Source organism: Sceloporus occidentalis, unplaced genomic scaffold (assembly GCF_023333645.1).
Source record: "Sceloporus occidentalis isolate IW3139 unplaced genomic scaffold, rSceOcc1.0.p SCAF_3, whole genome shotgun sequence".
Taxonomy (NCBI): domain Eukaryota; kingdom Metazoa; phylum Chordata; class Lepidosauria; order Squamata; family Phrynosomatidae; genus Sceloporus; species Sceloporus occidentalis.
In genome coordinates, this window is record NW_028316983.1 from 212120695 (window position 1) to 212135985 (window position 15291).

A 15291-nucleotide genomic window follows, 5' to 3' on the forward strand; every position below is an offset into this window, starting at 1 on the left:
GTATCCACAGAACTCTTCTCAAGCACCCTATCTCAAATAAGTTTATTTTCTTTCTATCTTTTTTTCTTCACCACCCAGCTCTCTCACCCTTACATGGTGATGGGAAATGCAACGGCTTGAACAATCCGCATTTTAGTATATTATTGCACTTTAGGATCTTGTTAATTTTTTCATAAACTGCCCTTCTCACTCCTAATCTCCTGATTTCTTGGCTGCAATTTCCATTTTGATCAACGATTGATCCAAGGTATGGGAAGTTTTTATTTCAATTTCCTCATTGTCTATATTGAATTTGTGTAGATCCACCATGGTCAATGTTTTGGTTTACTTAATGTTTAAAATTAAACCTGCCTTGGAACTTTCCTCTTTGCCTTTCCTTAGTGATTGTTCCAGATCTTTGTTATTTTTTGCTTTTATTATGGTGTCATCTGTGTATCTTTAAGTTCATTGTATGACTTTAAGTCATTTTGGACTTATGACATCCCTAAGGTGACCCTAGCATAGGGTTTTCTTGGTAAAATTTGCTAAGTGGTATGAGCATGTTAATATCACTTGGTAAAACCCTGATAGATTCGTCATAGGTTCACCATGAGTTGAAAACATCTTGAAGGCACACAAAAACAAAATGCATCTGAAGAAGTGGGCTTGTATCCACGAAAACCCTGATAAAATAAAAATCAGTTAATCTTAAATGTGCTGACATATTTTTCCCTCCCCTCCCCTTCCGCCTTTTTATTCTTAAGCATGTGAATCCACAAATTATAATGAAACAGACCTTTGAATTCTGATTTCTTGACTACAGTCTTTGTTTTGATTAATGAAGGTATAGAAAATCTTTTAACTATTTCAGTATCTTCATTATCTGCTTCAAAGTTATGTAAAGCTATGATCATTTTCTTTGCTTCTTAATAGAGTAATTATTATATATAAAAAACTTTTACCTGATAAGCATGGTCAGAGTGAATGAGGTAGAGGTTGGTAGGAGCTGAGCGGCTTAGAGGTGTTATTCCTTTAGCATCTGCTTTGGCACATGATAGCTCATTTTTGCTCATATCTTGGGAAGGGAAGGAAAGAGGAGATGCTAGAGATGGAGAGACTGGAGATAAACCACTTAATCCATCTGCTACTGAATCAGTGTTGAGACGAATTTCTGTGTAGTAAAAATCTTCCTCTCCATCACTGTAGTCAGATTCGCCAACACGCCTAAATCAAATGAAGACCAAAAGTTATTTGTAGCATACTAAATTCATTAAATTAAGATAGAACTGTTATGCTGGTACAAGCAGATAAATTATATTTCTCTAGACTTACTCAGTGATATAGTCAATATAGATATCCTTTTTAATTTGTTAGTACCTGTATGTTTAACTGTAAGAGACAGAGAATGAAGAGAAAGACAATTCTAATTTCTAAAGCTGTGATTATGAGGGGAATGGAAACCAGGAATGTGATTTAGTTTTAAACCAGTATCTGTCAGCTGTGAACCAGCTGTCTGCTCAGCTTTGAACCTTGAGACCTAGGTTTCTGCAGTGGCCAGGACTGCATCCATTCCATGGGCTGATTTGGCCATTGTGACAAATACAATTTGTTTAGAATCATAAAATCATCGAGATGGAAGATACTCCCAAGGGCCATCCAGTCCAGCCCCCTGCCATGTAGGAATACACAATCAAAGCACTTCTGACAGATGGCCATGCACCCTCTCTTTAAAAACCTCCAAGATAGGAGACTCCATCACATTCCAAGGGAGTGTCTTCCACTGACAAACAGCTCTTACTGTTAGGAAGTTCTTCCTAATGTTGAGCTGGGATCTCTTTTCCTATAAGATTACTGTAATACACATGGAGCTGCTGTGGAATATTGTTTACAAAAGTTCTGTTGGCAAAAGAGTTGTCCCTCAACTGTTAATTGGGGATTGTTTCAAAGACTATAACACTGTCTTGCTACACCAGCTCCGCTGGCTACCCAGTTGTTTCCAGGCAAAATTCAAACTTCTGGTTGTGACCTATAAAGCCTGATATAGCTTAGGTCCAGCCTATCTGATAAACCATATCTCCCTTTGTGACCCTGCCCAAGCCCTGTGATCCTCAAGAGAAGTTCTTCTCTCAGTCCCACCACTTTCTCAGGAATATTTGGTAGGGACATGAGAGACAGAATTCCCAATGGTACTCCCAGGCTCTAGGGAGGCTAGAAGGGTCCCCTCCTTGCTCTCCCTCCACTGAAAGGCAAATACTTCTTTTTTTACAGTAACATGTTTTTCAAAGGAGATTATTTTTTTTAAAGAAAGTGCTTTTCATGTACCATTTTTAATTCTACTGTTTTTGAAGTGCTTTTTATTACTTTTAATTTCATGATTAAATTGTTCTAAATTCTATTTCAGTGCTGACCTAGTGTTTGGTTTAACTCAATGATTCTTAAACCCTTGTGACCCCCCCATCTTTTACATCTACATGCAGATGTCATGCCCCCCTTGATGTGGCCTTTGAATCGAAGTATTTTGTTTGTTTAGTGTTAGCATTTTCATTTGCACATGTATGTATATTCATATTTTAACATGAAACAGTGACAGGATGGGTAGCGGAAGAAGAAATGGCTGCTTGGGATGGGCCCTGCCGGAGGCCATGATCCAATGAGCTTCCTGCTCTCCTCTTCCCTCTGGTAGAGGTGGCTGATCCAAGGGCCGTCCTTGCCTTTCTCTTGCCCACCAGGACAGAAAAAAATTGGAACACAGTGGTGGAGGACAGAGGGATCATGGCCTCTGTCTCACACACAACTACACTTGCATGTACCAATGATCACAGATATATACAGAGTCATGCTCTTTCATTCTTCCTTTCATGCACACACATACCTATTTTTCCTCTTTCACACATCACACAGAAAAAATCATTCTCTTCTGCTCTCCTCCTCTCTTAGGCAAAGGCAGCTTCTCCTTGCCTTTCTCTTCCCCTCCAGGGCACAAAAAGTATGGGAAGAAAATTGAGGGGGGGGGGGGGGAGTCACAGGCTCCACATCTTGGCCCTTCATGAGTAACTCTTGTGCCCCCATGAGAGTCCTGCCCCAAAACTTGAGAACCACTGCCTTAACTATGTTGTATTTGTATTAATTTGTAAGCTGATCTAAGGCCAGATATTTAAAAAGTGAAGTAATTTTATCAGTAGCCATAGCAATAGTGATACTGCTTCTGTTCTGCATAGCAATGTGCAAACAATGTGCAGAATTTGGAGCAAATAGCAAGTTACAGCCTCATTTATATATGTTAGTTTCTATAAAGTACATTAGCGATAAATGGAAAGATTGTTTTGGACTGTGCCAGTACTGAGTTCTTGACTCTGCCACTAGCCAGCAGTCAACTTATTAGTTTTTCGTGGGTTTTTCAGGCTATGTGGCTATGTTCTAGAAGAGTTTCTTCCTGACATTTCGAAAGCATCTGTGGCTGGCTTCTTCAGAGAATGCTTGCCTGGAAAGGAGTTGGGTATATATATTGTGTGACCTGGAACGGCAGGAGTGATTTGCATGTGTATGTTCTGTTGCTAATGGCAGGCCCCAGGGTGGGAGGGTCTGCAAAAGAGGATTAGCATCTGCTTGATTAGTGCTCATTGTCTGCTGGGAAGCTCCTGACCCTGGGAGATTTCTCATTTGCATTTGTCTTTATCTTGCTATCTTTCAGGACTGGTAGCCAGAACTTGTTTACTTTAAGGGATTCCTCTTTCCTGTTGAAATTGTCCAGGTGTTTGTGGATTTCAATGGCTTCCCTGTGCATCCTGGCATGGTAGTTGTTGGCATGGTCCAGAATTTCAGTGTTTTCAAACAGCATTTTATGCCCAGGATGATTTATAACATGTTCTGCTACTGCTGATTTTTCTGGCTGGCCCAGTCTGCAGTCAACAAGTCAACTTATTATTTCAGCAAAAAAACAATATCCTGAAACAATGTGAGAACTTGTGCTAGATCTAAAAAGTCTACATCAATGGTATAAAAATGAGTACTACAACACTATGATATTCCCATTACCATCTAGATCCTATATGCACACAGATATCAATTCCAGTGAAACCAATTGGACATAATCCTGAGTAAATGTTAGGATCTGAATTTTTTCATGGCTACATGGAATTAATAGTCCCTTACCCAAGATGAATGGTCCGGATATGTTTTTGAATACCAACAGCCGTACTCAGTACCTTTCCACAGTTTTTCCAAAGGCATTTGAACATAACTTTCATGGAATTCTAAGAAATTCAGCAAAAGAGTTTAAATATTAACAAATGTGTTCACATATTTGAATGGTTTTCACGACATTTTCTGCTAACCACTATCCTAAAGTAACTCTAAATTAAGTCTTCAAAGTTAATCTTAAAGAGTAACATGCTAACTCTGTTATACACTGAATAACCATAGGCAATTATTAAATGTTTCAAAGCTAAGAAATCACACTGGAGCACAGAGTATGTTACCAGAAGAATGACATTATTCAGCTCAGAGCAACATATAGCAAGAGAAAGCAAACATAATATTTTGTAAAATCATTAAAATAGAAGTATCAACTGCATTTATCCTAAAATGTAAACAAATTAAACTCTTGGTATGGGAGAAAATAAACCTGTGTCTTTGGACTGGAAATATAATAAAGATCCAAATACATTGTAATCAAGAGCAAGACTATACAGCATTTGCTAGCTAAAACAGCAACTAACCAAAGTCTTTTGTTGTATCAGACAAAATACCACAGCAAATAAATCAACACCTTTCATGATAGTTTATTGTAATATTCTGTTGTAATATTTGCAGTTTTAATTACATTTAAGTAAACCATATTTAAAAAAAGAATGCAATGTAAGCAGTTTGTGATATCTTATTATATAATGCTTTTGTCACTGAATCAAGACAGTATTGCTTGCTAAGAAGAAAAAGTACATCTTAAAAGATTTATGTTGATGATCTGGGGAAAAGGCAGGATAATTTATTATTTTCTTGTGTGAACTACAGATAGGGTGACCAGTTTCTCTGCTTTTAAAGGTCATTTTCCTAACAGAGCTTCCTGTTCCCCAAATAAAAGCCTGCAAATATATTTGTGCCCCCTGTCCGCAAGTGGACACATCTTAATAAAGCTGTGGCCATATTACTAGCATGAAGATCAGAGCATGTTTTTCAGCTGCAGTGTTCAATTTATTGATCAGTTGGATTCAATTTTTTTAATTTTTTTTAAATGATCATAAGAGATATTCCCTCCTAACATGTTTTCTAAAAACATGACTATTTTTAAGTACCATCTTAAAAGAGGCATTCCTTGCTTTGTTTCTCTTTAAGATAAGATGTCATATAGCACACAGTAATTATCTTTTTTTTAAAAAAAATGCTTCCTCAGACCTGTTGTTTTAAAATACACAAATAAAATCCATACATCAATTTAAGTCAACTAAGGCACGTACAACAATTTGACTGACAGCATAATCCTATGTATTTCAAGGTACTGTAAATCCTGTTGTGTTCACCTGGGTAAATATGTGCAGGAATAGTCTACTGCAGATTTCTAAGTGCACTACATAGAAATATGTACGAACACATAGGAGTTTATCACACACGAGGGCTCCCGTCACCCAAATGTCATCAAACTGCGATGGAAGCGCCATGGTGGGATCGCACCTGGCACTATTAAAGTGTAACACTTTCGTTTTCGTCATGGAAGCGTTATCGCAATCATCAGGAAAACAGCCCTTTCTTATTAACAGATTAAATTGTTAATAACGTTACACTTTAATAGTGCCAGGCGCGATCCCACCATGGCACTTCCATCGCAGTTTGGTGATGTTTGGGCGACAGGAGCCCTCGCGTGTGATAAACTCCATACATATGTACATACAGTGGGCCCTTGCTTTATGCAGGGGATCCATTCTGCCCCCCCCCCCACATAAAGCAAAAAATGTGTATGCTTGAGCCCCATTATGTCCAATGGGGCTCTTGCTCCCTGTGCGGCTGCATGCGTGCCCCACATGCCATTCATGAGTCCCACTGGATCTAATGGGGCTCATGCGCACACGCCAGGCATTCACCCATTTCCTGGGTGGCTTCAGCGTATGCTGAAAGCCATCTATAAGGAGCCCACATATGGTGCGGGCTCACTGTATAACATTACTTCCAAATTGAAGAAAGGTGCAATGTCACCTTCAATTTCAGGGTGGAATCTCATCTATTCACAGTTTGTGAAAATATAAGAGCTTTATAATGACTAGTTAATTTAAATTTGGTAACTCTACTAGTTAGTCATCTCTCCACTATAAAAAGGGGGCTATCTTTGTGTGGGAAAAGGGAAAGGGGAAGCTATGACTGTGTGATTATGACCCTGAGCAGATGGGCCAGGATGGCACAGGTTAAGTCTGTGTTATCCTGGCCCGGGTTCCAACGTAGATCGATCTCCTGGCTGGCACAGGGATGAGGAGGTGTTTACACACTATTGCTACCACATGTTTCTTACTTTACTCCACCGTTGCTGCTAGTGAGAAGACCCCCATCACCTCATCTGATGTGGAAATGGGGCACCTGGCTAGGTATCCCAATTCCACAACAGATGCAGTGACTGCAGTCTTCTCACTAGCAGCAATGGCAGAGTAAAGTGAGGGGCGAGCGGGGCTATCTGATTTGCCAGGGTTTAATCCTGTTATTCTGGCCTTCATTAAGGCCACTTTGACCTGGGATTGGCCCAGATCCACTGGATCCATGTCTGGACTGCTGGATCCAGGCCCAATCCCAGCCCAGGGCTCATGGCCTTTGTTGTCCAAACAAGATGATATGAGTCCGGAGGAACACGGACCTTTGGGCCCATGCAGACAGCCTCTTTGTCTTCCTCTGAAAATAAGTCAGTAAGACTGGAGAGTGTGGAGGCACTTAAAGGCATCATGACGGGTATATCAGTAATAATAATAATAATAATAATAATAATAATAATAATAATAATTTACTTATATCCCGCTCTTCAGCCAAGGCTATCAGAGCGGCTTACAAATTGTTAATTAGACATTTCCCTGCCCTGGTCCTCTATATGTTGTTATTATTTATTTATTTAGAGTTGGATTGCAAGTCCCACAGTATGCCACCTCAGGCTATACTACCTAGGAACATGGGAGTTACAGTCCAACAATATCTGGAGGGTCACTCATCCCCATCTTTGAAGTATGTATACATCATAGTAAGTTGCATTTCTGGATTACAGCTCCTAGAATCACCCAGCCGGTGTGGTCACAGGAGCTGTGGTGCAAAACCCTAACAAGCTCTGAAATTTATGATCATATGGCACATGTGCTTCTGAGTCTGCCCCATGTGTAATCCCAAATAGCTATGTCTCCCATAAACCCAGCACCATCACGCTTACCTTTCTTTTTCTAGGAATGGGCTCATCAAAGAGGAGACTGCTGGTTTCAGCCTCATCAATACCATCATCTGTTTGAGAGAGCAAGCGGAAAGGTTTGAAGCTGTCAGCAGAAAGAGGTGGTGATGGGGTGGATGGATTTGACTGGTCACTTGGAGCACTCCAGCTCCAGTACCCACTGCTGCCGGTACTAGAAGGCACAAATCCTCCTTCTTTCCAAGATCCATTTAGGGATTCTAGAAATTTGATGAGAGAATAAGAGAAAAACCAAATAAAAATTAAAGCTAAACTTTACTAGATAAATCAACTCTTTCAGTTACTATATTTTTAGAAAGAGAATTTAGGCAACAGTTCTGAAACCATAAAATGAAGACTCCTAGACTGTTGAAAACGAACAACTGCATAATAACAATATATCAAGGGCACATTCCAGTTTTTCTGGATGCACAGATGGCTGAATGGTTATACTTTCCAAGCTGTATAGAACTAGGGTGTATCACTTAAGCACACGTGCTTGAAGGTTTATTCATATTATTCCTGCCCAGTGTCCAGAACAAAAGGAAGGAAGCCAGACATTGTGCATAGCCAAATCACATGATAAACCTCCAAGGCACAGGTTGGAATCTCCCCATGTCTTAAATCAGGAGTGTGCAACTGCATGGGGGTCAGAAGACTATATTCCTCAGAACCCTTGCTTGCAGGCTGCACCCACCCAACAAGCCCAAATACCTCTGTTTTCCTTTGAAATCCCAGGAATTCACTTTCTGTGACCAGTTTGAGAGGCACTGTAAAGGAAAACAGTGGTTTTTCAGGCATAGCATGGGTTTCTGGGATGCTTTCAGGGGTGGTCTGGTCTGGGGTATTTTGCATGCTTTTATGTGTTTAGAAGGCTTTGCATGGTTTGAGAGCAAAAATCTGTCAGAAAATTGCACCATTTTTTTTAAAAAAAACAACATTTTTGTGGGTTGAGGGACTTTGGAGGACTGGTGTGGGGGCTTCAGGGGCCACAAAAGTGGAGTCCAGGGACCATATGTGATCTGCAGGCTACTCTTTGTTCATGCATGCCTGAAATGGTTCCCCTTTCAAGTACAAGAGTTACTAATTAGACAGAAAGTTGAAGAAAAGATTTGGCTAGGAGCTGGTTAGGAAGAGTCTTTATTGACTTTGGTTCTCAGCTTGTTTTCTAGTTGTTTTGTTTACTGCATTCATAAATACATCTTCTGACCTCTAAAATATCAAATGTCTGTGTTACATACCTTCAAAGAGCCTGTTAACTTATAACCCCATGAATTTCATAGGCTTTCTAAAGCAAGGAACAATTTTCTTAAGCAAAGTGTTTTGCCATTTCCGTTCCTTGAAATATAGTCTATAGCACCTGGTATTACCATCAGACTTCCATCCAAGTGCTAACCAAGGCGGGCCCTCCTTAACCACTAAAGTCATATGGGATCTTATGTCTTCAAGGCATGGAGGTGGGGGGGGGAATCCACCATTTTACTGTACTTAAAAGAAAGAGAACCTCAGTTTGTTGAGACCCCCCCAAATCCCCCAAAACAAGATTTATTGCCCTTGTGTGAGAGTAAAAAGTCCAGCTTTATATTTCATAAGCCTCAGCAATAGCAAAAACAAAAACAACCAAACCCTCCCCCCACACAAAACTTTTGTTACTTTGTGTAAAATATAACTTACTATGGCGGCTCCCTTTCATTAGATTTTTGAAGAAAAATGTCCCCACATGCTAATGTCATGGGAAAATAAAGTCCGATAAACTTGCATAACTGAGATAAAACATTTGTAAAATCATACTGATATAATGAAATGTGACATCTTTGTACAGAAAAAAATCAGGAGAGCAGTGAACATGGATGCAGCTGGTCGGTGGGATAAACTGTTGAACTGGAGTTGGAGATGGCAGCCTCCCAGGGAAGTACCTTAAAACCTTGGTCTGAAGTCCAAGCAAGACTTGCCATTGTAAAATTCATGTCATAATTGGAAGGAGTATAAAACTGCTTCCTGTCCCAACTGAGGCTTCTTAGAACAAATGCTTCCTGATATCTGGAGTAACTTTGAGATAATATATATAAAGTAGTCCTATGTGAATTTATGGCCATGGCTTTAACTATGAAAAGGACTAGCTATGGATTTTAAAGCACATTTCCTATAAACGTGCTCACAGGAGAGTATCTATAGAAATATCTTTTGTACCCTGTCAAGAAAATGTTCTTTAGAAAAGTGCTAGTGATCCCATCTGCTGAAGTCTCTTTTATATCACTTGTGGAGAGGAACCGGCTTAAAATAAAATACATCTATAAGGTAAAGCAAATTTTAAACAGAGATACTTCACAGTAACCTTTTTACAAAAATGCACCACATGCATCTGAGGAAGTAGGCTCAAGTCTGCAAAAACCTATGCTACCAACTTCTATCTTTCAGTCAGACTCCAAGGTGCTGCAAGATCCCTTTGCATACAAAATTGAGTTTAACTTATTACTTGGCTAGCTTTATTACAGATAAGCTGGTAACAATTACTGAATATATACAGTAGTTCCTGTTGAAACACTGAGCCATTAGGAACAATTCTTCAATTCATCTTGTGTCTGGTAGTGCAGTGCTTTCATTAATTTTTTACAAATATATGTATGCATAACACCTCATGTCAACTTCTAAGTTGAGGACAATTTAAAAATGCTGTTTGTTCACAGAAGCCGAAGGAAAACAAAAAATACCTTTCATTCAAATCTAATTTTCAGTCACTTAACTATGCCATTTCTATGTTCTCTGGCTTTTTAGCTTCTTAAAAAATAGATTTAAATTGGGAACAGAATTTTGAAAGAAGAAAGCCTGATAGAATGAGGCTGATTGCAAGGTAAAAAACAAAACAAAAAATATTTCCTATCATCAGTTTTCTTATTCTTTGTCTTACTGAAATAAGAATATCAGTTTGATCGTGTGCTCTACAGATTACACACAACTACAATCTTCTTTCCTGACACTTTAAAAACAACAACAACAACAACAGAAAAAAAAACCTGTGGAGGATGTCCTTGGAGGAGAAGAACTCCCAAGTGAAGAGAAGGAGATCATAGAATCATAGAATCATAGAATCGTAGAGTTGGAAGAGACCACTAGGGCCATCCAGTCCAACCCCCTGCCATGCAGGAAATCCAAATCAAAGCATCCCTGACAGATGGCCATCCAGCCTCTCTTTAAAGACCTCCAAGGAAGGAGACTCTATCACCTTCCGAGGAAGTGCATTCCACTATCGAACAGCCCTTACTGTCAGGAGGTTCTTCCTAATGTTCAGGTGGAATCTCTTTTCCTGTAGCTTGCATCCATTGTTCCGGGTCCTGGTCTCTGGAGCAGCAGAAAACAAGCTTGCTCCCTCCTCAATATGACATCCTTTCAAATATTTAAACAGGGCTATCATATCACCTCTTAACCTTCTTTTCTCCAGGCTAAACATCCCCAGCTCCCTAAGTCGTTCCTCATAGGGCATAGTTTCCAGACCCTTCACCATTTTTGTCGCCCTCCTTTGGACACGCTCCAGTTTCTCAATGTCCTTTCTGAATTGTGGCGCCCAGAACTGGACACAATATTCTAGGTGGGGCCTGACCAAAGCAGAATACAGTGGCACTATTACTTCTCTTGATCTAGACACTATACTTCTATTGATGCAGCCTAAAATAGCATTGGCCTTTTTAGCTGCTGCATCACACTGTTGACTCATGTTCAACTTGTGGTCTACTTGGACTCCTAGATCCCTTTCACACGTAGTTTCATTCAGCCAGGTGTCACCCATCCTATATCTGTGCATTTTATTTTTCCGCCCTAAGTGCAATACCTTACATTTCTCTGTGTTGAATTTCATTTTCTTAGCTTTGGCCCAGCTTTCTAGTCTATTCAGGTCATTTTGAATCTTGATCCTGTCCTCTGGGGTATTAGCTATTCCCCCTAATTTGGTGTCATCTGCATATTTGATAAGCATGCTCCCAATTCTGTCATCCAGGTCATTGATAAAGATGTTGAATAGCACAGGGCCCAGGACAGAGCCCTGTGGGACCCCACTGGTCACTTCTCTCCAGGATGAAAAGGAGCCATTGTTGAGCACCCTTTGGGTTCGGCCGGTCAACCAATTACAGATCCATTTAACAGTTCCTTTGTCTAGCCCACATTTTACAAGCTTGTTTGGAAGAATGTCATGGGAAACCTTGTCAAAGGCCTTACTGAAATCAAGATATACTATATCCACAGCATTCCCTTCATCTACCAAGCTGGTAATTTTATCAAAGAAAGAGATTAGATTTGTCTGGCATGACTTGTTTCTCTGAAACCCATGTTGACTTTTTGTGATTATGGCATTGCCTTCTAGATGTTCACAGACTCTCTGTTTAATGATCTGCTCCAGAATCTTTCCTAGAACTGATGTCAGACTAACTGGACGATAATTGTTGGGATCCTCTTTTTTCCCCTTTTTGAAGATGGGGACAGCGTTTGCCCTTCGCCAGTCTGCTGGGATCTCTCCTGTTCTCCAGGAGTTTTCAAATATGATTGCCAATGGCTCCGATATTACTTTTGCCAGTTCTTTTAATACCCTTGGATGGAGTTCATCTGGTCCCGGAGACTTAAATTCATTTAGATTAACAAGGTGTTCCTCTACTATCTCTTTACTTATTCTGTGCTGAAATTCCCCTATTCTGTCCTCTGCTCCATTATCCTCAGGTTGAGCACCCTTTGCCTTTTCTGAGAAGACTGAGGCAAAGAAGGTGTTGAGTAATTCTGCCTTTTCTCTATCTCCTGTTAGCATTTTGCCATCTTCTCCACGCAGTGGCCCTACCGTTTCCTTCTTCTTCCTCTTGCTGCGGACATATCCAAAAAAGCCCTTTTTATTGTTCTTAACCTCTCTAGCAAGCCTGAGTTCATTCTGCGCTTTAGCTTTTCTGACTTTACCCCTACACATGCCTGCTATTTCTTTGAATTCCTTTTTCGTGATTTCCCCCTTTTTCCATTTCTTATACATGTTCCGTTTCAAACTTAGCTCGGTTGAAAGTTCCTTAGTCATCCATCCTGGTTTCTTGAGACACCTCCTGTTTTTCTTTCTCACTGGAACTGTTTGAAATTGTGCCTTCAGTATCTCCCTTTTGAGAAAGTCCCATCCGTCCTGAACTCCTTTATCTTTTAGTATTTCTGACCATGGAATCGCCCTCAATACTTCTCTAAGTTTACTGAAATCCGCTCTCCTAAAGTCTAGGATGCGTGTCTGACTCTGCCTGGCTTCTCCTTTCCACTGTATTACAAACTCCAGGAGAACATGGTCACTTCCACCTAATGATCCCACCACTTGCACCCCATTAACCAAGTCATCCTTGTTGGTTAGGATCAGATCTAAAATAACTGACCCCCTTGTTGCCTCTTCCACCTTTTGGGCCATGAAATTGTCTTCCAGGCAAGCGAGGAATTTGCTAGACCTTGAGGATTTTGCTGAGTTTGACTTCCAGCAAATATCAGGATAGTTGAAGTCGCCCATCACTACTGCATCTCTCTTTTCTGACTGTGTGGTCATCTGTTCTAGAAAGATATCATCCAATTCCTCAGTCTGACTTGGGGGTCTGTAGTAGACTCCCACCGTAACACCCTTGTTGTTTCCCTCCCCTTTGATTCTTATCCAGATGCTCTCCACCTGGCTTCCATGATTGATGTCCAGATCTCTTCACTGGTGTAAATATCTCTGACATATAGTGCTATTCCTCCTCCTTTCCTGTTTGGCCTATTTCTCTTAATAAGGTTATACCCCTCTATTTCCACATTCCAATCATGAGACTCATCCCACCAGGTTTCAGTGATGCCTATTATATCATATTTGCTTTGTTGAACTAGGAGTTTGAGTTCATCTTGCTTATTTCCCATGCTCTGTGCATTAGTGTAGAGACATTGCAGACCATGGTTCCCTTTTACTTGCTGCCTGTGCAAGTATTTTTGCCTCCCACTGTTGGGTCCTTGCACTGTTTGCCTTGTTTCCTCTATGTCAGTTTGACTATTTTCGCCATCCCTTTCGCCTTCCTTAATATTGTCTCCCTTCCCCTCGGAACTCAGTTTAAAGCTCTCCTGATCAAGTTCTTGAGACTGTTGGCAAAAACATTTCTTCCAACTGGCGTGAGATGCAACCCGTCTGTTGCAAGAAGTCCCTCCTCATGGAACTGCAGCCCAACCATTTTCTGTCACTTGTTATTTAATCTGACTGTTCAGGTCCAGAGCTTGGAGAAGTTACTTTTTGGATTATACCTCTCTGTAGTGATCATGGCCAATGTAATCTTTAAAAAGTAACTTTTCCATGCTCTGCCCTAGTGGATAAGAGTGATTTCTGAGCTAAACAATGGTCATTCTCGATTCAACATGATACTAGAACAGGATAATTCACAGGTTTGACTTTCCCAGTTTGATCTTAGCAGAGAAAAAGTTGATATTTCAATGTAAGTTTCCTATTGCTTTTCACATGTGAGGGTGAATGCACATTTACCATTGGGTCGGACAGGAGGGCTGCGAACCAAAGGGCTGGTGGATAAGTTGGTTAGTACCATAGCTGCCGTGACTTTATCCATGTCCAGTTCTTCTGAAGATTTTCTGAAAAAGAAGGTGAAAACAAACAAAATCCACACATCAGCAGCATGTAAGGAATCAATAGGGCCACTGACAATCTGAGCTCTTACTCTGCAGAATCTATAAAGAACAGCAAAAGGAACATCCAGGTATGATTCTATGATTTTAACTCAGTTCAGCAATATCTCCTATGTGCCTGCCCAAGGATTGAAAGGATTGTTGTTGTAGTCCTTGTCTGTGTATCATCAGTGGGAGCAATACTATGGGCAAGGATGTGCAAGCCTTCTCCACCGGGCCACAACACTTGTATAATGTCCTCACCTTGGAAACCTAACCGGTGCCAAAAGTGGTCTCAGTCTGATGCCAAATTAAACATAGATTTGTATTAGAGATTTGCAAGGTAAAAAACAAAACAACACTAAAGACATTTTTAACTTTTGCAGTGTGTCCAGAAATACGATACAGGAAGAGATACAAATGTTTTAAAAATAAATAAATAAATAAATAAATAAATAAATAAATAAATAAATAAATGGTGTACTTGTGTCTCATTTTCAATAGCTGACCACATTAACATCTTATTTTCCCACACCTCAGATGCACTGTTTCTGTATCTCAAAAGTGACTATCATAAACTTATGATAGGCATCTATTACCACAAAAATTACAACATTTTTGAGGAGCGATGATTTTAATTAGAAATAACTGGTTTTGGCTTCCATGTTTTTGGCTTGCATGTTGCTAACCAAAGGAGACAAAATTATCTTCATTTTTAAAGAACTTACTACTCAGTTGCATATATACTCTGTGGGCTCATTCCCACTACAATTTACATCGAAATTGGTTATATGACTGTCATCCCCACTGGAAACCAATTCCAATCCTTGTTCGATTGATTTCTGTTGCGATAAAGCGGGGCAAATGCAAAAAAACTGTTTTTTTCACCAGAGAGTAGTTTGAAATAGGTTCATTTGAGAAAAATTGCTTCTGGAGCAATTTCAATAAGTGGGAATGACAGATCATAATCGATTCATTCTGAGAGTTGGACAAATGGCAGAGGGATGTTTACCATCCCTCCCCAGAGATGTCATACACATACCCAGTGCTGCCTTATTGTTTTGGGTGCTTTTTTAATGAATAAATTTAATCAATGAACTGATAGATTGGTCAAGCAACTACATGCAAAGCCAAGTAGTTGCTCAACCATTCTATTGATTACTTTTATTATTATTTTTTAAAATGTATCCCCCGTCCTCCTTCTTCTCCTCCCAGTTCCTTTCCTTTATGCAGAAGCACCCGAGCCAAGCCCCTGGCCAGCCCATCAGGGACTG

At 40.1% G+C, this 15291-nt stretch overlaps 1 protein-coding gene across 2 annotated transcripts in view; it reads right to left on the minus strand.

The window, feature by feature from the left end:
- The window catches only part of ZNF704 (zinc finger protein 704), a 79142-nt gene that overhangs the window by 12642 nt on the left and 51209 nt on the right, over positions 1–15291 (minus strand). For both annotated transcript variants that reach the window (XM_089517537.1, XM_089517536.1), the window contains exons 3-6: positions 13881–13984; positions 7370–7602; positions 4132–4232; positions 942–1203 (exon numbers count right to left, since the gene is read on the minus strand). In XM_089517537.1, coding sequence (XP_089373663.1) covers positions 942–1203; positions 4132–4232; positions 7370–7602; positions 13881–13984 — 700 coding nt within the window. The remainder of the gene's footprint in view (positions 1–941; positions 1204–4131; positions 4233–7369; positions 7603–13880; positions 13985–15291) is intronic.